Source organism: Leptosomus discolor, chromosome 3 (genome assembly GCF_034619465.1).
Source record: "Leptosomus discolor isolate bLepDis1 chromosome 3, bLepDis1.hap2, whole genome shotgun sequence".
Taxonomy (NCBI): Eukaryota; Metazoa; Chordata; class Aves; order Leptosomiformes; family Leptosomidae; genus Leptosomus; species Leptosomus discolor.
In genome coordinates this window covers 52,439,600-52,465,905 of record NC_141393.1, presented here as the reverse complement: position 1 = coordinate 52,465,905, position 26,306 = coordinate 52,439,600, and the positions used below count along the sequence as shown (strand labels likewise).

The 26,306-nt window shown below is 41.7% G+C and overlaps 1 protein-coding gene across 8 annotated transcripts; it reads right to left on the bottom strand.

Moving 5' to 3' along the window:
- Positions 1 to 341: 341 nt before the first annotated feature.
- AKR1A1 (aldo-keto reductase family 1 member A1) lies at positions 342 to 26,111 on the bottom strand. Of its 8 annotated transcripts, none has more exons than XM_086463084.1 (10): positions 26,068 to 26,111; positions 22,739 to 23,831; positions 18,647 to 18,742; positions 13,021 to 13,140; positions 11,176 to 11,327; positions 8,375 to 8,570; positions 7,589 to 7,788; positions 6,490 to 6,562; positions 4,717 to 4,803; positions 342 to 1,033 (listed from the first exon to the last, which is right to left on the bottom strand). In XM_086463084.1, exons 3-10 carry the CDS (start codon positions 18,734 to 18,736, stop codon positions 968 to 970), a joined length of 984 nt encoding a protein of 327 aa, XP_086319210.1. In that variant the 5' UTR covers positions 18,737 to 18,742; positions 22,739 to 23,831; positions 26,068 to 26,111; the 3' UTR covers positions 342 to 967. The 8 variants fall into 8 exon arrangements, with proteins under 8 accessions (XP_086319210.1, XP_086319211.1, XP_086319208.1 ...); XM_086463085.1 differs by lacking the exon at positions 26,068 to 26,111 and adding an exon at positions 25,858 to 26,047; XM_086463082.1 differs by lacking the exon at positions 26,068 to 26,111 and having other exon boundaries at positions 22,739 to 22,828; positions 22,931 to 24,506.
- Positions 26,112 to 26,306: the final 195 nt, after the last annotated feature.

Below are 26,306 nucleotides of genomic sequence, written 5' to 3'. Positions count from 1 at the left end.
AGGCAAGTGGGAAAACAGAGGCACAAGACAGACAAATGACTCGCCAGGTGTTACCAGCAGGTCAGCGGTAGAACAGGAGACAGGACCAGCTCTCCCAAGCTTCAACCAGGCAGCAGTGAAAAATGCAACGTTAAAATGGAAGGGGCCCTCTGACAGGTCTTTGCTCTTACTGTACAGTCAGGAATTAATTTTGTGACCTAGAACTCAAACTGGACATCTCTGGTAAAGAGACTTGGGGCAATTTTATGGGAAAGGCAGGATGTTTTTCTTGTAGAAAAGATTTCTTGAGGCTTTTGTGATAGGACGATCAGAGCTATTCTCAGAGCTGAAATTTATCCATGTGACAAGCAAGAGGACTGCCCTGAAGGCCTGCTCCAGGGTATGCATTTATTCTCAAATCTTTCTCAAAATTAAAAGAAAGAGAAGTCCCATCCGTACTCTAAACTGGATACAAAGCACTGGGCCTGGCTGTTACTTGGGTTTTAATGAATAGTTTATGGACATAGTGCAACTGTAGCACATTTCACTTTGTTCCCTATATAAAAAAATATTAATAAAGCTACCAAAGTTGGTGGCTGAGCAGTTGTTTACTTTTAAAATACTTTCACGCCTTCACCCTTTTTTTGTTTTACCCCTCATGGTAATAACTAAAGCTTTCAAAACTGTTTCACAGGCAGCAAACCCAGAGTTTTGCTGTAGCCTTATAATGACATGTTTGGAACTTGATTTAGACTCCTCCACTCTTGATCTAATCTCCAAAAGATTTGATCCTTCCAGGAACAAGCTTGCAGTCATTGTAATAAATCCACAAACTTTGACATGGAAGCTATAGTATCTCCAGGAAGGAGGTCAATTAGAAGCATTACATTGTAAGTAAACCTTATCAGGAAGGAAAGTTTTATCTGGACAGTTTTTTTAGACAAATTGTGGCAACAATTATTTTGTGGAAGGGCATATTTTCTGGTAGTTAATAGGGGTCATTGAAAGGGTAATGGGGGTGTCCGGCATCTCTTGCTACTGGCTTTCCATTCACCTGTAAAGTAAACAGACAGACTCAAGTCAGAGACATAAAGATTCATTCTTACTCCCAGTTTCAAATCCTGCATGATTTACATTTCTAAGTCTTCATATCCCAAACATCTGGGAGCACCTTTTTCAGCTTAAACAAGAGCTACTCCCTCTATTCCAGAGTCCTCTTAGCACATCTTGAAAGAAAAACTTAAAAATTAATTAAAAAAAAGAAGATCCATTTCTGTAGCCTACAGCGAGAGTCTTTCAAGCTGCTGAGGCTTGAAGAATTAGATTAATAGTTAAAAGCCTTTTGCCTTGCAGCTGCTACTGAGTAACTGTTGTAACATGCACACTTCAAAACACTTTATTGGAGTCGGAGCTTTTGCCCATGTTTCCATGACAGAGAGTTGCTGGGCTGCCGATTTTACATGGATGAGACAAAACACATTGAATAGCTTGTTCAGGTTCATATTCTGAAGCATTAATAGTGTCACTCCTTCATAGCACTTTTTGTTTAAGAACTTCTCCATGGAAGACCAGCTTCTCCAGCTGTAAAATGGGAACACTGAAACCAATATTCACAGATAATGACACAGAGGCTCAGGCTGGCCCAAAAGCAGACGTGGCCATGCAGAAGTCTCAACTCCTGCACCCCACCTCTAAGCATTCAGATGCACAAGTTGCATTTCTAGTTGCACTAAGTCCGTTGCCAACACCCCCAACTTTGGAGGAGCTGAAGTAAAACCTTGCTCCTCATCTGTAACGTTTGGGGAAACTTTGGTGCAGCACTGGCAAAGAGATACACACCTCCCTGGGTGACAGACTAGAATCATTCAGCTAAAACTTATGTTAAGTGACTAAAGACTGAATAAAAGTTTTGTTAGAGAAATCATTGATTTTTATATGTATAAATGTGATGTTAGAGATCACTCGAAATATTATGGGGTAGAGGGAATCACAGGGACTTTCAAAACAAGTATCCACTAGCACGCCCTTCTATTAGCTTTCAGTATGAAACCTGCATTTCAAAGCAACAACTGGAATCCCTAGTAACGAATTCCTTACAATGACTACTGAAGAGTGAAATTAGTCACTTGGGGGCACTACAGAGCAGAAAACGAAGATGTTAAGGTTTAACATTTGACTGATGCTCAGTTTGAAATAAAATAAAGCTCAAATGAAGCTGTAAACTGAAGGCAATCTTTATAACTGTGGACAAGAGTATCACAGTTATCTTCAGGTTTCCTCATTCTCTTGAGAGCAAACAACTTCCTCGTGTTCCTAGAATTCATATTCCTCATTTTTTCACCCCCCAGTTTCTTCCCCCTGCATATTTTGCTACACAGAACAGCTCTTCAGGTAAGCATTCTTGTTCGCAGCATGCCAAGACAGCAGCTTCCAGAAGCAACGTTTCACATAGCTGATTCCAGTCTACCCCAGGAATCTGAGAGAAGGAGGGGCAGCAAAAAAAGCAGTGAACACACTGCAAGTCAATGGTAGCTAACTATCAAAAATGGATCATCATGTGTACATCACCATCATTCCTCCTCTCCTGGCTTGCTAGTCAGTCAAGTTTCACTTAAGTATATTCCTTGGCCAATTACGTGCTTCCAAAAGTCTGGCTTTCAGGCTGGTGCAAGGTAATTTCCAACCTCTACCCAGATAACGAACTGTTAAAGTATAAAGCAACTTAAATTGTCTATATGCAACGTAACAGCCTTTCCTCAGTTTAAACAAAACACAACATGGAGAAGAGTGGCACAACTGTAAGAACTTGCAGTCATATATCAATGAAGTAAAGCAAGGAAAAACTTGCCAGTCTTGTCAGTTATGATAGGAGCTCCGATATCGCTGCCATATCACACTTTGAAATCCAGACACTCTAAGTTAGATTCATAGAGGAGATAGGCATGAAAGGTTAGACAGGAATTTTAATTCATAGTTGATGAAAATTCTTTCCAATAAGCCCAGAAGGGATGGGCAGGAGACAAAAGGTTCCCCTAGAAATCTTACAGCTACAGAGTCGTGTTTTAATTCTCCTCATCTTGCTTCTTCCTGTCTTGTTATCCACCAATATGGCAATATCTTTGAAGCCCAGCTGCATCGCATTCATCCTTTTTTCTAGTTGGATGGGCTAGCACTTTGAACTGTATTTCATCTCTCCTTTGTGAATCACTGTGATCTCATCAGGTCTCCCAGGTAATGAAAACACATGAATTACCCTCAGCTCATCCAAGCCAGGCTACATTCGCATGTATTTTCCAGTTTTATTAACAAAACAACTTTGTTTGCAGCATGAGTAGCAGAACACTTGAAAGAAACATACTGTCAGCAGCAGGTCTGCTTGTCACTACCACGTTCACACAGATCAGCAGCTAAGCTTGCAGTTTGGTGTACAGACTCCTGATCCATGAACACAAAGATAATTTTGGCTGCAGGGATGTGGGGGTTTATATTTACGCACACATACTGAAGCACAGCCTTGAAGTTCTCCTAAGACCCAGCACAAGAAACAGCACAAGCTGTAACAAGTATCTACCCTTGATACGAGACAGTCATTCACCACACATTCTCAACTTTTCTTTTCTAACTCAGACTAGTCACTGATATGCTCTCAAGTACTCAAAACCAATCATAAATCCTGGAGAAAAGTTTTCCCCAAAGAATTCCTATAGCTAGTAGCCACTAACTATTAAGAATAATTTACAGGCAGACAAACTGCTGGAGAGGCAAGGCTATGCTTGACAGCTTCCAAATTTGCAGAGTCCTAATGTATCTATGCACTGTGTACTGCATGATAGAGAAGGGATAAATCACTTCAGACTCATTATAGCACAGTTGGCATACGTAGGTTGGTGATGCACCAGGGAATGGCAACAGCTCTTTGTTGTATAGTCAGAAGCAGGACAATAAGAAATGAGGAACACTATAGAGACAGGAGACAACAAGGCATTGACTTTGTTTGTTGGGGTTTTTTTCTGCAGTGAGGGGAAAGGAACAAGATTAGGTCCTTTAATACAAGAAAAGAAAGACCAAGAGGACTTCCGTACTTACAAGACATCGGTTTCTCTAAAAACAGACTGCCATCTGATAGCACACGAGGTAAGGTTTCATGGGACAGAGTAAACTACTGATGCTAAAAGATGCTGCGGCTAATGGATTTGGGAAGAAAAATACAACAGCCTAAGCCAAACTCCTTACATTGGTGGAAGGTCATTACAACAGATGCTGAAAGGTGGGACATCCAGTGGAGGGGAGTAGACAGATTCCCTCATGTGACTTCCAGGATGGATGTGGAGAACTAACAGCACTAACAGAGGTTTATGGTATAGAGCAGGCGGGGGCAGTTGGAGCAAGGAGTACTTCTGGAAGAATGGCCTGGGCCTTAGTCTGCTTGTACATGGGAAGAACAAATCAGCAGGAGTTTGGGGAGATCTGAAGTAAGATGGGACTTTGGCTTAAAGGCCCATGGACAGATCAGTAATTACAACTCAGAGCCATCAGTGGCCAAAACAGTGAAGTTTTCAAAAAGTTACCTCTTTTGTAACCAGCTTTTGAAAAATTCTTTCACCTTAGATACCCTAAAAAGATGTAGTGTTCTTATCAGGAAGCAGTTCTGATGGAGACAGTAAAAGAAAACTACAAAAACCCCAGGTTGTGGCCACATGCACATATTGAAAACTAATAAAAACATGAGAAATTTACCATAATTATTGGCACAATGTAACGCCAGTTTTTATTCAGGCTTCCAATGTGGCTCATCTCCTCTTCTGTGAGGCTGAAATCAAACACCTGAGAACAAAAGCAAGAGGCTTTATTCAATAAACAAAGGTTTTTCATATTTGATTGATGCTGAGTTTTGCCTCTTGGTTTTGTTTCCTTTGTAAGTCACAACCATCCCCTTATGCTGCAAATTTCTCCAGAGATCCACAAGCAATAGAGCTGACTTAAAGGCAAAAAGGTTCCACTTCTCAATAATCCAGGACACAGTGGAACAGCAGCAGTGACCTGAGGCATTGCTGACTATTTCAGTCTTCAGTTTCAGCTGACAATGCAACAACACAGTTGTAGTTGAGGCAAACACACATATGCACACACACAAGACTAGACTAATTTATTAAGCTGTAGTTACATATTTCTTTCGTACTTCCAAAAGGAAAAAGGTATGTGCTATACCGGAGTTGCAAGATCCTAGTGTTAAAACCCAAGTAAATGAAACATAACGCAACTTGCGGTATTTCGAACACCTTCAGAAGCTGCAACTTTGATAAGTCCAAGCCTCAAACAGAGGGAATTTCCATGCAACTCTGATCAACAGAATTTATGTATCTGTAAAAATCTTGGCTCCACACAGTACTGGATTGTCTTCTTTTTATAAATATGAAGTGGCAATTAAATTCGTTTTATAACAAACATGAAAACTAAGGCTTAAAGCCTGAGGTGTTCATACACTTGCCAGCTCTAAGCTTATACTGGTACTGCATAGCACTCTTCCACAAAGATAAAAAGCAGCAAGACTGTTCCTCCAAGTGCTGCCTATTCAATCAAATACTCTGTTCCCATGTAGATCTAAACATCGAGTAACTGCAGAGCTTACTGGAGTTTCTTGACACTTGTAGCAGCATACTGCATGGCAGAACTCAGTTTCATGGGAGTTAACAGTTACAGAAACAAGTCCTAACTTAAAGTCATGTAACCAGCCCATCTGTATGACTAAGGGCTGAAAATAAAAGGTCACAGGGTGTGATTCAGAGACTTCCCTCCAAATTATTTGAAGTCAGAGATTTCAAATAATTTCTAAAGTAAACTATTTCTATTTCAGAGCAGAAGTGAATCACACTGATTCTATTCCTTCAGCAACACTACAATGACAGTTTGCTGCAGAAATAGTCACCAGCCCTCACTTGCAGGGTAGAGCAACTGTTACTCACAAATAAGAACTCCTTGTTCAATAAATTTGTATCTCAGATAAAGTTCAGTAAAGATTGTCTATTTAACTCCTACAAAGTACGCTCTTTACCTTTTGACAACAAGACCATGCACGTGCACTTATGTGCACACTGTCGGGGTTTAAGTGCACCCAGCTGGCAACAAAGCACCACACAGCCACCTGCTCATTCCTACTCCCCCGCACCGTCGGTGGGATGGGGAGGAGAAAATATAACCACCTTGTTCAATAAATCTGTATCTCAGATAAATGTCAGCAAAGATTTTTCATTTAACCTCTACGAAGTATATTCTTTACCTTTTGATAACAAGACTGTGCATGCGCACATACACGCACACTCACATACTTAGTTGCTTAAAACATATCAAGTTTATTTTCCAAAAATCTTTACCCTCCCTTCTAAGCGCGTGCATACACTGATGAGCAAGTATGAATCAAGTGCCTCAGCTTATTGTTCTGCAAGTAGTAGGACAGCATATTACTCACATGAAAGGGCATTGCTGAAACTCCTTTCCTCCATTTAAACTTACCTGGACATTCTGTTGAATGCGAGCAGGAGTGACGCTCTTGGGAATGGCAACCACTTTACGCTGCACTTGCCACCTGTCAAGAGGAGGAGGAGGAGAGAGATCTTCTGTGTGTGCAGCCCAAGAACCATGATATTTATTTTGGTTGAGTAAGAGCCTGTGTCATCAGAGATGCCACTTATGTTTCTACGTGAAATAAAAATACCAAGAAGAGGGCTGACATAGCACCGTATTGTATTAGGACCTAGCATGTCCAAGGTCAAGCAAAACAGTAGCCACTGGACTAATCAATGAGAGGAACATGTTAATGCCTTTGAACTAGCAAGTTGCAGGTGCTTTAAGCTAGAAACCCAAGAAACAGTCAGAAAAAACGTACTTAAGCATTTTACACAAGTTCTAACATGACAACCACTGAGAAACTAGAAGAAAAACCAGATCCCTCAATGGCCTGTCTGGTAGTTTGAACACAAAATCTTGAACACGTTCAGGTGGCAGGGTAACTTGCTGCGGCCCAAGACCGTACTAATGATATTGATAGATACAGAGCCAAACAAAAAGATGATAGAAATCCAATTTTACTTTACAAGGTGCTGTTCATATTCTGCATATCACTCAATCATCTTGTTTCCCAGTATCCAGCAGCTGGCTTTTGCTACATAAAACCAAAACAGCAAATGGTTATTCAGTTTCAAGAAGAAAGGTCCCTTCCTCAGCCCCTCTTCCTGAGAGCCCATTTGGACGCAGTAGCAAGAGCTCATGGGTTCAAGCAACTGACCATGTGCAAATCAAACGTGGTGCTCTGCTGCCTTAATTGTCCAACTGCTATTCCACAGCAGAAAAGGCAGTGAACTGTCCCAGGCATGGATCCAGGCCCTGAGTGGACCCCGTTGACCTAGTCCATCCACCTGCCCTAAAGCAGGACCAACTCTACCAACTCTGTAAAACAAGGACCGAATGGGGTTTGCTTTTGGCACTCCTGCTATTTTAACTCCCCACTGATGTCGAAGAACACGCACTTGAAGTAGATTCCTTCTAGCTTGTGTGTTTTATTTTATTTAAGGCCGGGACCCAAGTGCCACCTTCTCTCACAATTGTTCTGTACCTGAGGATGATCTGTGCAGGTGACTTGCTGTATTTTTCTGCCAGTTTTTTGATCCCAGGTTCTTCTAGAAGCACAGGCTCATCCGGGTGTTTCCACGTGCGATCTGCAGAACCCAGGGGACTGTAGGCAGTGACAATCAGTCCTCGCTTCTGGCAGTGAGCTATCAGCTCATTCTGAGCTAGGTAAGGATGGCATTCTACCTATGAAAATGACAAAAATGAGTGCCTAGAGAACAGATATCAACACAAAACTCTAAACAAACAGGAAGTCAAAAGCATAGCAGAACCTAACACATCACAGAAGGTCACTCCAGATTCTGGAAAACCTTATGAGGATAAGGTTTAAGTTACCAGGAGAATGAAAAAGTGTCTGGTAGGCTAAGTTTACAGGAAAAGGAGAACAAATCGCCTAAGTTTAGAGTGCTGGCTTTTCCCTATGTACCAAACAGATGATCCAACAAGCAAGGAAGCTCTCTATAGAAGGGATTCACAATATTTCCTTCTTATAGACTAAATCGTTCCTCACAGGGAAGATGAGCTCTTCCATAGATCTGTTCAACGAAGCAGCCATAAATGGCCACAGAATATGGATACAGGCCTCCTCTCCAACAAATTAATCTACCTGGAAAGACCACCTCTGTGTGCCTACACCTGCAGAGCTACCTATATTCTTCCCTGTACATACAAAGCTGCACCGTTTGTGCTAGACACATAGCATTGGTTTACAAATTCTTCACTCTTATGGACAAATAGGAAAGGTATTTGCCCTCTCCTTTATACATCTTACCTGGAGCACAGCCGGTTTGACAGTAGCCACACTTAGTACATCATCAATCTGACGACTGTTGAAGTTTGACAGCCCAATGGCTTTCACAAGACCTTTTTCTACCAGCTTCTCCATAGCCTTCCAGGTATCCTTGTAATCCGTGTAATCATAACGCATTGTGTTATCCGGATTCTTTGGGAATAGATTGTCCCCCCGTCTGCAGAAAAGGTAAAGTGTAAGTACATATACCACGTTACTCATACTACGTTAGTTCTTCACTAAAAGAAACTTTCCCCAAAGTATTCTTAAAAGCTTATTCACAGTTTGGAGCGCAGAGTACAAACTGAATGAATTCCATTATGCTGACTTAACCTATAAGAAATTTCACATACAGTCTTTCCTATGTAAATTTGTTATATGGTACTTTGAACTACCTACCTATATGGTAGTGACCACACAGAACTGATAAGCCACTGTATACACAGCAGCAGCTCTTTGCACACATTGATCCTAGCAAAACAGCTGACTTACAGAGCAGCAACTCAGAGGGCAGCTTTGGTTTTTCAATTCGTTTTTGAGAAGACTGATATTCTTCATAGTCAGTTTGGAGCTGCTACCAAGGGGATCTTGGTCTAAGAGCTGTCTAGGAGAGAGTGTATTCAAAGTACACTGGCCTTTCCACTCCCTCTGGATTCTGTAGCAGTGTCAGTACTCAATACAAGCGCAGATTCTCACGGAAGTCTTAACATGTACCTGTTGCTTATAGGTTGGGTGTGTTTCCAGTTACTCATACCAACCCATTTAAAAGACAAAATAAAAATTTAAAAAAACCCACCACACAAAGAACCTGGTTATGCCAGGTGACACCACCACCCTGCCAAAGGGCTACGACTGCTCTCCGAGCAGTCCATGCTTGGAGGAGTACAAACTGGAAGAGCGCTGCTTCATAACCACTTCAGGACACTGCTAGCTCAGATCTCAGAGGCTGACTTACACTGCTCTAGCTAAGAGGCATACGGTGTGAGAAATGGCAGCAGCTGGGGACAAGGGGAGATGGTTGTTTTTTATGTCACTGATAAATCTAGAACAAAAAATAACTCTGAAAGCCTTATGAGCTCCCAACTCAGAAAAGGAGCCTTATATGTCAAGAATAGTATATTAAGCAAGAGGTTAATTTTCAAGACCTAGGGTCACTGTGATTTTCATCTGGAAGTCCATTTTAATTTCTGTGTAAATAACATTTATTGGCTCACCTTCTTAATACAATAGGCATTAGAGATAACCACGCATTAAAACAGTTCCAGTAGAGCTCATGGAAAATTGTAGAGTGAACAGTTTCCAATGAGAAAACATAAAAGTGCTTTATTAGAACGTCAGTTTTGTCAACAGTTTTCACAACATCAAGCACATTTAAGTATTAGTAATATCTAAACATTTATCACTATTTGCATTACATGTTATTATTAAAGCAATGTTCACTTTTTTTTTTTTTCTTCAATCAACTGGAAAACAAACATGTTTCACAATAGGGGGGATTTTTAACAGTTCTTTCTCCAAACCAGCTCCAATTGAAAACACTTCCTCATTCTGTTATGCTAAGGAATAGATTTGTACTTTGAGCATCTTTCCTCTTATCATCAGTGTTGTATGCTTTGTAAAATTCAATTCGTATGGCTAGAAGGGGAAAAAAGTTCTCAAATTTGCAGAACAGACAAAAGCCCCTTAGACTGACAGGGCTTCCCCTGTTGAGTGAAGTCTCCATGCAAACATCTGGTCAGGAGATTGATTCCCCCCCCTGCCTTTTTACTGATTGTAGGGGGGGGGGCTTCTGACGGGGTTGTAGGATAAGTGCATTGAGCATTTAACCGGAGAACTTTCTCATCTTGTATTTCCTCAAATCGTGTCATAAGAAGTGATTTTCATTTCCTCCTTATACAGCTACCACCATATTACATGCGCTTGGCCACTCCAGTCCACCTAGTAACTATTAGTGAAAAGCGCTCCCGTCTTTACAAAGCACTTAATTCTCACTTTACAAAGTAAAACTGAGGCAGAAAGCAGTGACAGAACTTCCTCAAGGTCACCATGTATGTCAACGGCAGAACGAGGAATAGCTGCCATGCTTCCCCAATGCCTAGACAAAGACACTGGACTATTTTAAACTTCTAATACATATTAAACGTGACAAAGATTTTACCTCACAGCAAACCAGATTTTCAGCTAGTGTAAGATGGCAAGCCTCAGTATAGAAACCTGTCCCATAAAGCTTCATTACTTTCTCCCAGTTACTTTCAGCTACCTAACTTTGGCACCCATGCCAAACTGTCAGAAGTTTAGTGATCCTAATTTCATTACCTAGTTGTTCTCACTATTGAAAAATGTAAGTCATTGCTTAAAGATTTTAAATGAAGACTTAATACTCATTTTTCCAGCCTCATCATTGCTAAGTAACGAGAACAACTAGACTTTTTTTATTTACAATACTTCTAACAAAAAAAGTTTTTGTCTCCTCTATTGTATGTTTACAGACATGCTGCAAATCTAACAGTAAACAAATTCCCACTCAACTGAAATTCAAAGAAAAACGAAATTTGAACAATTGTTTCTGTGACTGAATGGACCAGCTATGAGTGAGTGTACAGGTTATGGGTAGAAAAGAGTGTCTATATGACAGTCCATAGGACTACACTATTAGCCACACTGAAAAACATCCTGCAGGCAGTATACACAGGAAGAAATCACAGCTGAGAAAAAAGGTCCTCAGTATACAACATGTAAAACTGGGGTTTCTGCATTCTGTGCCCTTTCCATGTAGAACTTACTCAAAGGCATGAGGCCAGTGCATGAGGTACAGGTCCAGGTAATCCAGTTTCAAATCTCTAAGTGTTTTCCTTAGTGCTGGCTCTACATCTTCTGGGTGGTGCTTGGTATTCCAGAGCTTTGATGTTACAAACAGGTCCTCCCTTTTAATAACCTTTAAAAAAGGGAGGAAAGCATAATTTACTGCGACAAGTTCAGAAAGAGAATTGCAGCAATTCCCCAACTAGCTTTAAAACAAAGAGAACAGTTTAAGTTGGGGGTTTTTTTAGAAAAAAGGTAGCACATGGAATCTACAAATTAAACCTTTCAAAATATACTGGATGGAGAAGAGCAAGAGAAATACACACATTGGCAGTCCAAAAGTACACCAAATACTTAGCAATTTATTATAAGTTCTGAAAAACAAAACAATCCTCTCCACACACACACTTTTCCAAACTTTCCAGTTCAAGGGTAAAAGCCACTACTACATGTGATGTGGACAAAGGAAAATTATTCAGTTTATTCATAGCTAAACCTTGTAATTTCTATTTAACAATTCACATATTCTAGGCACAACCAGCTAACTTACTATACGCATCACATGCTATAAACCAAGAATGCTTCTCACGGAAGAAGCGTGGGAAAATAAACAGAAGTTTCCACAAACCTCTGCACTTGAGTTTCTAGGTTCTGAAGGGAATTCACTAAGAACTGAGCGCCCTGTATTGGAAGGGTAAGACCCAGAAATTAAACAAATAAATAATTGGTTAACTAGGAAGTATAAAATGCAAAAGGAAGATCGTATTTGGCAATCTGAAGCACAGAACACCATCAGAGGGCACCTCTGTCTTATGGGTGACCAAATTTCACTAGAATTTCACTAATTCCAGCTTTGTAGAAGCTGGAATGATTATTTCCTTAGTTTCTCTCCAACTACTCAGTTATTTCTATGTTTCACATATGGCTGTTCAAAGAGAAAGATGTTTTAAAAATCCCAGTTTTAAGTTAGCTAGCTAGCTAATACAAACTGAATAAGAGAGTCCTATGCTTCCCTACATTAGTCACCGTACCTAGTAGGAAAGAATCCCTGGGGCAAGCTGGAAACGGCTTTTCTCAAACTAATCGCATAACAAAGAGATTGCCCCAAAGCCAGGGCAAGAGCAGCAGGAAAGCAGGAACATAAGAACTTTCTTTCCAGGGGCTCTGAGGCTGTACACACAATCCTTCTGGCCCCTTAGGTCAACAAGAGCAAGGGGATGAATTTTAAGATTCCACCTTAGGTCATCCATAATAATGCCTGTCACATGACACTATATTTAGGCCATGGACCCTCGAGTGCAGGCCCTAGACTCACAGTGACCAAACCTTCAAATGCAATCACTGTTTAAATAATAATTACTCACTTACATTTGATCTATAAACAAAAAACCCACAGTCACCGAAATTGCTGTGGTTACCCACCATCGCATCCTATCCTAAACCGGCAAACGAGAGTAACTTTTCATATAAATCACATCAAATATTTTACATTATAAGTACTGATACTGGGAACCTCCAATTTTTGAACACCCAGTACTTTGCAGGGGAAAGGGGTGGACAGGGAAATTAAAAAAAAAAGAAAGAAAAAAAAAAAAAGAAAAGCATTTTCTGTAGCTTCCATGCAAATATTCCCGACAATCTTTTCTCCTCTTGACAGCCAGGATGGGTATAAAAGCCCTCTTTCATGTGTACTCCTGATTAATCACAAGCAGCTGGGATAGACCAGGAGGAAAAGCCACAAATGTTAACTTTGCAGTCTACTTTCAGGTCACAGTTGTAAATTTTGATACAACACACAGTCAGCATGGTGATTCTCGGGTTTTTACCTTGTTGAGCCCAAGACATTCCTGGAAAGCCTCACCGATCTCCGCTTCATTGCTGTAAGCTGCTGCACAATCGATGTGGTGATAACCCACACTCAGGGCATATTTCACTGCTTCTTTCACCTGTAATCAGAAATAATTACCCAATACAATCAGTGAAAAGGGACAATAGGGCCCTAATCTGTTTATAGAGATTGTGACTTTCTTGTCAAAAGATTAAAAAATGTGTCCACGAAGGCTAGAGACTCATTTTTTTTCAACTTAATCAAAGTACTGGCATTTTCAATTTTAAAGCTGACAAAATTATTAACAACAATTAAAGACATGTACAGTCCTGCTTTCAGATGCTACAGAAAGAGAATGGGGAATCACACATGGAAAATATCTGTCTTCTACTGGTGGATTTTATTTATTTTTCTTGTCAAAAACTTCAGTAAAGGCAGACACAGGATATTCTGACTGCATTCTTTGGCATTTTGAGAGGAAAAACTGGAATGTAGACCAGTTTCCCTTAGCCAGAATGACAAAGCACTTCTATTACAGCAGTGAAGTAAGCTCTTTCTTCCTCTAGCAGGCTGGTATTTACAGCCTTTGTTTCACTTCGATAAAGACATTCCTCAGAAGGTCACCACAAAATCAAGGTCGTAGTAATTCTGAAATCACTTGAGACATATTCAAGGCTTTTAAGGCTCAATATCCACTCCAAAAAGGTGAGAGCTGTGGAGCCGAAGCAGAGAGGAAAGGAAAAACAGAAGTGTTCTTTGTCTGTACTAATCCCCCATTTCCTCTATCAGGCTATTTTTTTTTTTACCCAAACAGGTAAAAAATTTCACATAAAATGAAAGTACGCATCACTAGCAGAACACTAGGGATAAGGCACTCCAAACACCTCTCTGCAAAGCGCCAAACAAGAGGCCACATTTCTGTATTGGACTGTTTTAATAAATTTCTAACACTGAAAAACTGGGACTGGTCATTTAAACTTGCATTTGGACTTGCGCAGCATTTGTATTTGTGTAAATTACTCTCAGCCTACTAAGACGTTCCAATGTGAACTGAGAGCTCCTCTTTCATGCAAAAGGCAAATAACCAACAGAAAATGCCAAAAAGAACCTCATTTTGGTGGGGGGGACCCTAATAACAGACAGATGTAAACCTAAGAGTACTTTGTTTTAACAGAAAGTTTTGTATTTTTGAGATTATGTTCAGACAGGCACATGCATTTCCTGGGGGGCTGAGGGGAAAAGGAAAAAAATAATAATAAAAAAAGACAACAGAAGTTGGAGATTCATATGCCTCCCGATATTTGGTGCTGTGAAGTAATAATAGCCAAAGGATCTTTCAAACTTTCCCTATATTTTTTAGTTTAGCTTGTTAATACTGCTATGGAACGAGCAATTACTGACTTCACTTTACATTGGGCAAATTGAGTCACACTGCTTAAGCAAGACTCACCAACCTAGCATCATGTAACTACAGAAAGTAGGTCCAAAAGACTCTTGAGACATCATCTAGTCTATCCTCATGCCCCACCATAGGACCAACTAAGTCTAAACCACTCCTACACACGTTTGTCAAAACCCTTCTTAGAAGTGACAGGCAATCTATTCCAATGCTTAGATACCTTCATGTTCAAAGCGTTTTAGATGTCTAACCAAGATGACCCCGATGTCACATCTACTCTGCACAGACATGAAATCCATAGCTTCCCCTTTGCAAGGGCTTTTTGTGCATTTGGAAAGCGTCAGTGTGCCTCCTCTCAAACCTCTCTTGACCACGTAACTGTAGGCTCTTCCGTCTTTCATCACAACTCACTTTTCCCACACCTTGTATCAACATTGCTGCTGTCTCATCAGCTGGTTCACGTTTTTCTTGAAGCGGTTTGCCCCGAAACAGACATGGTATTGCAGCTGAAGCCTTACTCTCCTTCATTATACAGCAAAGCCTAGGAACTACGCTCCCATCTATACATCCTAGCAAGGGACTTGGCCTTCCCACCCACTTTTGAAAATGGAGGAACACGACACTGCTAACAATCAACGTCAGGTTCAGAAACAGAATCTGTAAGTCCCAATTCATCATAATATCTGTTACCAGATTTCCAGTTCTTCAATTTGCCCATCACAAGGTGAAAACCATCTTTGTACTTCCAAGCAACACAGAGGTCAAGTGACTAAGGAGCCTTCTGCACGGCCTCAAGCCATCATGAAGAGGCTTTCACTCTAACAGTTTCAGTCAATAATACTTGGAAATACCTACGCTGGGTGCATTGCTCCTGTGTGCTGTCCCTTCATTGTCCTCTTACCTTTTCCAGACTGTTCCGTTTACCCACTCTCCTCCTCTGGCCTTTTCAACTATAACTGTCAAAGGCAGAATTGTTCACACTGTGCTTTTAGAGGCCCCGTGTAACCAAAAGCTCAAGAGCTACTTGGAATAGAGACTCGCTTTAATGTAGCTTATTTGTAGAGACACCTTTGCCCATCTTCAACGTAGCAGGATGAAATTAGCCTAACTAAGAAGCTTGAAGCAATTAACGTTTTCAGAATTTGCAATATTCAACCTTTTCCTTTTGCCAGGACTGCACCTCACATCTAGGCTCTTTTCTTTTAAGTGAACAAGATTTGGATATTTTTTTCTAGATTCTGCTCTACTAGTACAGCCTGGAAAGAAAAGGCTCCAACAGCTTCCCCTGCTTCCTGCAAAATTGTCACATTTTAGCAGTTCAAGTATATCTGCTGACAGGAAACAGAAGAAAACCAGGCCATCAGTCCACATGATATTCAGATGCAATACGACCAGAACACAAGTGTTGCTACATCACAGTTTGTATGTACTGTACTAAATCTGCTGAAAAGGAACTCGGACCACTGCATAAGTAATGGCAACTTAAGTTTATGTTCCCTAAAATAAAGGGGTTTGCCTCTCATCCTTCAAATGTTGAATTCAAGTCCCTCTCTTAATATATACCAGCAGTAGTGAATTTTTGTGCACATAACCAGGATTCTCTATATTGCCTGACAAACTTCTCCAGGAACTAAACAGTCTGCTCCATAGCTGCAATCCTGTCACAAGACACCCAGTCCCGACTGGTTTTCTTAAGTATGCATTTCCTCTTCAGCTCTCCTGAAGTTTTGCACAGAAACATAACTTCCCTAAGCCCCCTGTCTCTCTTCCCCACAGAACCAGCCTCTGCCACAGCAGGTTAGACCGTTCATCAGATGGGTATCTATCCTCCAGGTTGAAAGCATGGCCAACTTGATAAAAGAGAACAAAGCATTAAAGGATTACAGATAATCAAGCTCCAATATTAAAAAAACATGGTACTGATATCCTTGATGCTCCTGTCTGAATGGAATTCTCTTTGAACTCATTCATGCTGCCAGTTCAGAAGCTTCTGTACTATGCTCCCTTCTGTTCAATAGTCCTCCATCATGTTCCTATAGTAACATGTAAAACAAATCTCTCTTCTAGCATTTGATCATGTAAGACAGAAAACATCCTATAGCATAGGATCTAAATCCTATAAAATCCTAGTCTTCCAACATGCATTTAGATTCAGTAATTCTGCCCCCCCCCCACATTCTTACCATCTAAGAAACTAGAGCTGCAATGACAGCTTTGTACTGGACTGCTAAGATCTATCTACAAGGTCAAGGCTTGTTTAGGATCAGAAATAGTAACAGCAATAATAAATTACTCAAGAGACTAAGGTCAAGGCTGAAAAGCAGCTTGGCAAGGAAAATAATTACAATCTGCAAAATATTTACCTGAAATACTTTGAAAGCCATCCCCTTCCACTCTTACTTCTAATGCAGACCTTGCACAAAAGAGCTTTCGAGAAATAGCCTCTACTTGGGAAACAGCTAGGTTAAGCATAATCAATTATAATTCTTCTGCTTCTCTAGGTTTATGGCCCTTAGTCTTTAATTCATAATTACAATTATTCTCCCTGAACTGCATTATGTCCTTTGAAGGGTAAATCATCTGGACACTCTGCCAAATTGCTGCTATGCTTCTGAATTTTCAGAAGTGATAAACAGGAATTTATTTATTCCAGAGGACAGCAGTAACTTCTGTAACTCACCATTTTCACTGCACTTTCTAGATTTTTGCCTTCAATACATTCTAGGAATAAGTCTTTGAAAACAGGACATATTCCAAAGAAGTGACTCTCAATGGGACCCCAGAGAAGATGACTGGATCCCACATGGGGTTTAGCTGCTGGGAGCACTGCTTACTATGGCAAAATCCATCTGAATTAGGTTTAAATTACGCACAAGCAGGATCTTTCCTAGTTCTTTTATAAGATTACACTTTCCTCAGAACAGTTAGTGCACAAAATAAACAATGCATTCATATTTTTTTTTGTTGAGTTTCAGGCATTTGTTTTAGACAAGGCACATCTAACTGCTTTGGGTGCACACAAATTCATCCATTAAGTTTCTGCATGGTAATAAATTTAATTGAGCTGTCAGTTGATGTTTTAAGTGATGGAGAGGAACATTCACCCTTGTCCTCATTTAAGAGGTTGACTGAGCTCTCACACCAACTCAGCTTCCACATTAGCACAGCTTCTATTCCCAACAGACCCACTGTCCTGACAGTTGTTTGGACAGGAAGAGCAACAATACCACGGCTCTGAATAGATTTAATTTTCCCATCTTTTCCTCTAGCTGGCACAAGAGAATAGCACAACATCTCGAGAAGGGTTTTAACTTTCCCTCTCAGTCACGAGCACGATGTCATACTCCAAAAACCATCATGAAGCTAACACAAGGGTAACAGCAAGATAATACACTTACTGCACAGACATGCAATGTTACACATAATCCAAAAGACATTATAAACAATACCAGCTAAGAATTCCACCAAGCAATGGTGGAAAGAAATGCCTTTCACAGCAAGGTTGAGCAAACTCTTCCCCCCCGAGAATTTATCTTTCGACTAAATGAAACAGAAAGGAAAACAGACAAGGGGGAGAGGTATTACAATAGGAGGCACAGCCAATAGCATGCAAACATTCCCACAGACAGTTTGAAATAACACACAGAGAATTGTTTCCAAGTGTGGCGTTTGCCAATTCATTGCATTTAGAAGCAGAGTGAATGTCTAATGACACATTAGTCTTCTTAGTCTGAAAGCAGGATGACCCAAGCAAGTTCTTTGTTTTTCTGCTAAACATAGGCTGACTGCTGGAACAGGACTTAGGACAAGAACAACTACAGTTCTTGCCTCCCAAAATAACGCTCTCAGCTGAGTAATCAGCCCAAGCCAGAGGGATGTCTGGTCAAACTGGGAGCCTGAGGATTTACCAGTGGAAGAGTCAGGCACCTTATTACAGCTACAGCATTTTCCCTGTCTCACTCCACTCACTCATCGGTCTCTTTCTGGATTCACCTCCCAGAGCACCACGGCCCCAGGCCTGCATTAACAAGTCTTAAGGGATCATCTGCTGCTGCTTTTGTGCCTTAAGGCCTTAGTCATGCAAACACATACATACATTCCACGGACTTCAGTGGAGCGAAGACTAAAACCATTCAAGAGAAGGATCCAGGCCTCAAATCTGGGATCTTCAAAAAAGGTGCACAAAACACAAATACTAATTGAGATTGTATTGTTCTCTGCTTACTTGGCCACGTTCACTTTTCCAGGTTCCCAGTCCTATGAGAGGCATCTTCTGCCCAGTGTGGAGTGTAACAAAGTTGCACACTGCAGACATTTTTGCCTAAAGAACAAGAACAAACTTAGTTTTGCAGTGATTCAGTAAGCTGCAACAATTTACATTTTCCTGTGCACAAATAAACACACACAATTATAGAGGTCCTCATGATGCTAGAATAAAGATGAAGTAGGTTCCTTATAGTTTTTACTCATAAAAAGGAGAATAGCTACTCTTGAGAGACTAGAAAAGTAGCCCTTTTTCTCCTCTCCTTTCTTATTCTCTTTTCCCCTTTACAATACACAGGTTTAAGATTTCTCAGAGTTGAGAAGTACAAAAAGCAGTGTCGTGCAACAACACACAATTAATAGAGAAGCTCAGGTGAAAGAAAACATGCTTTTTTTAAAAAAAAAAAATCAGCAGTAAACACTGATGAGGCAGAAGGGAGCACGAGGTGTTTGTCTGCCCTTAGTGTACAGTAATTCCATAGGACTTCTGCACTAAGTCTTTTTCTTCTACCAGCTCACTACCAGCTGGCTCAGGAACCAAGCTCTCATTACCACTGCAGCTGGGGATAAACACATTTTGTCAGAAACAGCTGGTGCAGGTTAAAGTTTGAAGACCTCATACAGACAGGATTTTGATTAGGAGTGAATGGTAAAGACACCTATGAAGGCATGGCCCAGAAAAACAAACAACAAAATAATGCTCCAAAGAACATCACTACTGGAGGATCAGTCCCGTCTTTTTATGCCAGATATGTGCTTTGTCACCCTTGAAACGAAATTTTCACCAACTCAGAGCTAAACTACAGCTCATTATCAAGGCTGTCTGGCACTGTGAAGAAAACCAGAAACATTCTGCAACAAGCGTAATCGTTTATGAATTGTTATATACCTGCAACAGGTAAATGCTACCAAATGAGAAGACTTTTCTTTTTTTTTTCTCCAAACACTAAAAAACCTTTCTCTGATATGAAGCCAGGGCTAGCAGAGAAGACAAAATGGAGGCACTTTCGAAGATAGACACTAGGAAATAACACCTCAGTACACAGGTCACATAAAACCGGCGCACATATGAATTTTTACTTTTTTTTTAATCATTCTGACATAGAACTAGAAATAGCTGTGTGCAAAGCGAGCCAAAGTGCATATTTGTGTGTTCTGAATCCCCAAATAACTTTGTCTTCCTGCTCTTTTCTGTCTCCCTCCTCATACAGAAAGGGACACTATCTTTTAAAGAGCTGAAAGATCCCTTGTTCCCATACTGCCAAAACCTGCATGTGGACTCTGATGAGCCTGGGCTTCTCTCTCACGCTTAGCGCTCGATATCCAACCATTTTCCTTGTGAAATTCAACAGAACAAAGGTCCAGTAGGATCTTCCATTACCTGTTGCTGGCTTTATAGCTGCTGCAAACAGCAATCTGCTCACAGTGGCAAAACTTTTTATCAAAAAGGAAGGTTTTACATTGTCCCCCAATATCCTCACTATCTATGTTTCTGGTCAAACTGCTAAAAAGAAACCGCATTCAGGATGGGCTCCAAAGCTGGCTAGTCAATTTCAGCAAAAGCTGAGGAAGTTACCTCCCAAGTTCAGCTGTGTCCAAACTCATTATTTGTTTAAAAAAAAATCCCGAACAAAACCAAAAGTGGAAGCATGCAATGTTGGTTGAATGGCTGACTATGTGGGAGGAATGGATGCTTCCAAAGCAGAGCATTCACACAGCATACTATCCCAAAATAGCTCTGCCTTCTCCGTGCTGTTATCATTTTCCTCAAATAAGTCCCACCTGATGGATATGTTCACACAAAAAGTTTGTATTTTCAACTTCTCGCTTAGCTTCTCAAGCCATATTTTTGTAATTTACAGCAGACACCAAACAGCAGGCTTGTTCTACAGAGTGACATAACAGAGTAGTTGGTGTGATCCTGACCTGAAGGCTATCGTACACCAAGGACTTGGTGATCCACATAGCAGTTAACCTGAGTAGGTCCAGGCTTGTCTTGTGCTGCACTTCATGTACAGCATGGCCTTCAGGACACACAGCCCATGGCTGCAGGATAAGTTCAGCAGCTAGTTGTAACAGGGTACCTGCGATTACAACACCTACATGTCCTTGCCTTTATCTAAAATAGTAGGAAGTTCTCATGTGTACATCCTTTCTGTCTGACAGTTGAAATTACGAAGGGGGTTGTTTTCTTGTAAAAGAACCTCTAACAGCTCAAGTTTCAGGGGTAACCCTTTCTATGGGCAGAGTCTGCAGAGCATCCTGCACATGGATTGGAGGAGCTCTGTTCAAAGCTGCACAAAACTCAGGGTTCCCAGCACCTGAAGGGATGTAAGATTATCAACGCTATCCTTTTTCTTTATAAGGTTAGCTCTAACAAATAGCATTTGAGATGATACTTTAGAGAGTCTGAGTGTCTTTCTTACTGGGATTGTAACAGACCAGCACCTCCTGGTGCAAAACAGCAGTCAAACACAAACTAACGGCTCTGAATTTGCACTGAGATGTATTAAGTCCAGCTGATAGTACTGAAGGCAATCATCGGTGCATCAAACTGTGGGTGTACATGTTTTTTTGGGGTAGGGAGTCAGAGAATGATGACAACAGTGTTCTATTCTGAATTTGCATAGCAATTTTGTAGTCAGCTACATGGAGTATGTGCTTTTTATCTGAATTTAGTTACCTAAAGGTATCTTACACCATGCAATACAACTAAAGACTTTTTGATTCACATTGGCCTATAACATAAATACGACACAACCATACGCTTTACACAACCAAGTTGCACAATGATCTTAAATGCAACACTTCAGCCCAGAAGACAAGGTACATGTTTAATTAATAACTAGCATCAGCACATTTTCTAAGAACCATCTTGCTTCATGTAACGCTGTTGTATATTAACACTGCAGAGAGTGCCTCTGGAAGAATGGAAACAAGCCAGAATTAGACATACTGGAAGAAAACACACTAATTAATACTTTCCACTCGGCTTCTTCCCCTAACAGGAGCATGTAAGAGAAGTATGGTGTCTGCTAGCCATTGTTATTTGGTTCATTAAAAGCTGGAAGGCTTTTTTTAGAAGGGCAAAGACAAAAATAAACATAAAGCAGTATTTCTGGACAAGTAAGATGTGGTTTTGGCCCAACATCACCCACCTATTGCCATTGTTCACATAAAAGCGCTGCAGCTCAGGGTGGCTCACGGGCCGTATAAGCAGCCTGGCGAGGAGGACGCACTAACAGCCAGAACAGCGCCAACCACACCTCTGCATCCACCCACAGCTACAACCCATTTTCAGCCCAGAGCAAGGGGTCTTCCACCAGCAAAGCACGCACAAACATGCATTAAATTAATACACAAGCGGGTACACATTGAGAACACGGAAGTCCCTGCTACTGATTCGCTTTTGCCCCACCCGCGGGGACCAACCCTCAACGCTCTGGCTCCCGCAGAGGCGCCAAAAGACCCCTTATCAGGGCGGCCGAGAGAGGGTCCGCCCCGTGGCGAGACGCGATAAGGACGCCCAGCCACCCACCCTGCCGTTCCCGCCACACTCACCGCCACCGCGAACCGCCTGCCTGCAGTGCCCGCGCTTCCGCTTCCGCCGGGAGCAGCCCCCGGGCGGCGCGGCCAGGCGCGGCAGTACCTTCCGAGCGAGTAAAACACCAGTGAAAACTCTAGCTGGGAGCGCTTCTGCAGGGGCGGGAGGAGGCGGGCTAGTTATGGCCCGTCGCCGCGGCGGGGCTTGCGCAGGCTCCCCTCCTGGCAGGGTGCTCGAAGCTCGGGGGTGCCGGGCGGGCCCCCGCCACCGTAACGCCCGGCGGGGCCGCAGCGCCGTCGGCGCCGGACCGCTCCTGGGTAATCCTTCGGGTCTGCCCCGTTTCGCTTGCTTTCCTCTCGGTCCGGTTCCCCGTCAGGAAGTTCAGGCAGCCCGGGCTCTCCCAGCCCCGGCCGAGTGCTCGAGTGAGGGGCCTGGAGGGCAGCACCCCAGGGCGGGAAACGCAGCACGCAAACCGAAGCGGTACGGAGTACATGAAGTGTACGCGCTTACGTGACAGTCTCTTCGTCTGCTGTCTGTCTTGGCTTCTTGAAGCTGTTCCTACTGGTAGGGTGACGGAATTTCCCAGTTTTATTTGCAGCCCTAAATAATAGGAACCCAGGGAAAGTCCAAAGCCTCGTTTTGCTTCAGCTTTTGTGCATGAAGAGGAACTGAAGTGCATAAAGAGAAAAAAGCGCCACTTACCCCGAGCACTAAAGCTCCTTTTGTTGCAGGTGCACAAGAATGCATTTCCTTGTTTGTGCGAGATTGAAAGTAAGATTAAAACGGAGTGGTTTTAGCAGAGTGCTTATTTCTGGGTAGCTACAGTCTTGCTATTGTCAAAGATAGAACCTTCAACAGGAGCAGACTTTGGCCTGTAACTGAGAGAAGGCTGTACAGCTAATCTTCAACGTAACTAAAAAAATGTATAACCAGCTTTGAGTTTTGCTGCAGGCTACAATTTTATATGTAATTTATCAACATTCAGAATTGGAAAATAGTAAGATTAGGTCAGAAATAAGGCAAAATATATATGTGTGTATACATATATCCAACAGGGCTTTGAAGAGGCTGTTACTCATCTCCAGAACGATAATTCTGCTGCAGATTCTTTCTTTGCTGTTCTGACTTGAACTGCTCGGGAGGCTTCAAGGCACAAAGGTTGATTAATCTCTTGGGCATTCACATGACCCAGCTTTTCTGTTGTGCAGCCTGTTTTGCCAAAATACAGGAAAGTGGAAAGAGAATGCAAGGACGAGAAAATTAAAAGTAACTGGAAGAGAAAATTGAGAAGAGGAAAGAAGAAAGGGGGAAGAAACACTGCCGGGTTTGATTTATTTTATGGAGGCCCTATTGATTACAAATCTATTTGAAAATCCACAATCTTAAAGCAATAGAAGATGGTCAAATTATATTAATATCACGTATGAAAACTTTAACAAACATCAGCCTCTGATAACTTAATAGGGAGTAAAAGAGAAAAGGTAATGAAGACTAAAACAGTTTGCCATCAAAAGACAGATTATCCAAACATACAGTAGTAAAGTTAATTAAAAAATACATACCTATATGTAGAGAAGGAAGAGGTGATGCAAGACATTTTGACCTAGAAATACAGTCCTCACTTGAGCAAAAGAAGGAAAGCAAATATGTACACTGTATATTTAATGGTATGTAATTGTTTTCATTAAAACTATTGTGCACCAGCTGCTCGTGCATAAATGCCCCATGGCTTGGGAACGTGCCGGTTGTTGGCTTTTTGCATATATCATATTAAAATGTCTCCACATGGCCAGGATTTTACTCTTGCTGTGCCCTGACAGTCCCACGTGTATACAGTAAGTTCAGCGCGCTTTCTGCACGTGCAGAGATGAGCCCTACAGAACAGGCGTGGTGATGTCCTGATGTGCTGGCTTCAGAGGGCACGCATGGATCATCCCTGCTGTGGAACTGATGCGTATATGCTTAAGGGGCATGCCCAGCATTGCCCAAGCCCAGTTCACGCCACTGTTCCAACTTAGTTCATCTTCCTCTGGAAGCCCTGGATACACTTAGATAAATCCTCAAATTCTCTTTCGACAAAATGCATGGAAACCCAAATGTGTGGCAGTGTTCTGAAGTAGGAGCCATTTCTTTGCCTTTGTTTTTACACATATCGGGGGTTTTGTTTTTAATGCCAGGGACCCATTCTCAACCAAGATATATGGGAAATATGGTGATCAAAATGGTACGTGTAACACCTGGTGTGGTCACCAGTTTGGAAATCTTTGACAAGTTTCAGTGTTCTGGCACTGAAGATCCTCTTTGTTAATACATAAACTACTTGCTGTGGCCATAGCTGTATGGGTGGATGCAAAGAGGCCTACAGTGGGGCTCCTGATGCTCCATGCTAATCAGGTACAAGCTGATCCCGTCTGGCGGCTATTTTAGCAGAACACTATACTCCAGAAACTGATGTTTGGAAAGACTAGCTCAGAAACTAATCAAAAACAATGAGGCCATGGGCATATGAATGGAAATGCGATGCTTAAGGCATAAACCTGAAACAAACTGCATTGCGGCGGCTATGCAAAATGCGTATATTATACATTTGAAAGTGTGAGAAATGAGCATAACAAGGAGGCTGAAACCATGAGAAAGTCATTACTGCTTTGTCCGTTGGTAAACATGATGAAGTGGCAGTAAGACTGCATTGTTCTAGAGGTTTTAATTAGGACCGCCTGGCCTTTCAGGGGTTGATCTGTTCACAGGTTCATGGCCTGAGTTGATGGGTAGGTATATACGTGTCTCAATTCACAGACCTCAATTACTGTCACAACACTGCAGTTAAGAAAGTAACAAACTTCTTTCTGTAAAAGATGAAGCATGCTGTAACAACACAAACAGCAATTGATAAATTATTTGCATTAGGGTCAGATTTTGGTTGGTTTTTTTTCTGAGTATCCCATATATACATGTTATTTTGCTTTTATTGTTTAAGGAGTAATTTCATCTGGTACTGAAAACAGTCCCTTGGGTGAATCACCACATGGGTACATATGGTCACCCAGCAACACTACACAGTGATGTGGATTATAAACATTTAAAGTTTGTTAATCCACTGTGGTTTTCTCCTGTTACAGTGTATAATCAAGTTTTAACAGGTTTAAGAAACACAACTGTAAACTGCAAAACAGACGAGTAAAAATCCGTTGGTAAACACATTTATCACTTTGACTAAAGCAAGCAGTTTTGTCATTGATATGGCCTTTAGTATTCGTTGTTTAATAAAACATTTATATTTATATTCAGGGTTTGGATCTGAAAAGGTACCACAACTGCTTTGGATTCAGTCTTGGACCTGAACACAATGCTTATGAGGATTCACTCAGGCTCAATATCCCTCAGAATAGCTTTGCCCTGGGAATGAGTCAAAACTCCCTGAATTGAATCTTTATCTTCCCAGAGTTTCCATCCTACCCCCGAAGCTCAGAGGTTAGACTTCACTTAGTTTTTAGCTTTTCTGCTGACTTGCATGACCTGCATCAGCCTTCCCACTGATAAGCACAATCAGCGAAAGCCTTGGCAATTAGCATCGGGTTGAGAAGGCAGTTGGTAATGCGGAGCGGGAGGATAAAGGTTTGACCCCGTACCTGTGTGACACTGAATGCACGCCGCTTTGTTAATGGGTCTCATTTTATAACGAAGTCAATGGCCAGCTCCCACTCACCTCGACGACATGCCAATCATCTCTCATTTTCCCTCAAAATCCTATGTAGCCTCCGCCTTTTTGACGATTTATAATAATTATAGCTCGATTATATTAAGGCACTAAAAAGTAACAACTTCTCCCCACAAACCACCTGAACCATCTTGCCGTTCACTGTTTACAGCCACCGCACCGGACGTTCCCACGGCACCCCCCAGGACACTATCCCCAGAATTATCATCTCCGTTTCTTTTCGCTGCTTTCAGCAGCCTAGGGCAGTGTCCCCGTCGAGATAAGGTGCCGAGAGTCCGCTATCGAGCAACCCACCACGGACGGCCGCAAACCTGCCGAGTCATGCTACCCTTGCAGCGGCGCGGGGGCGGCGGTGGCGGC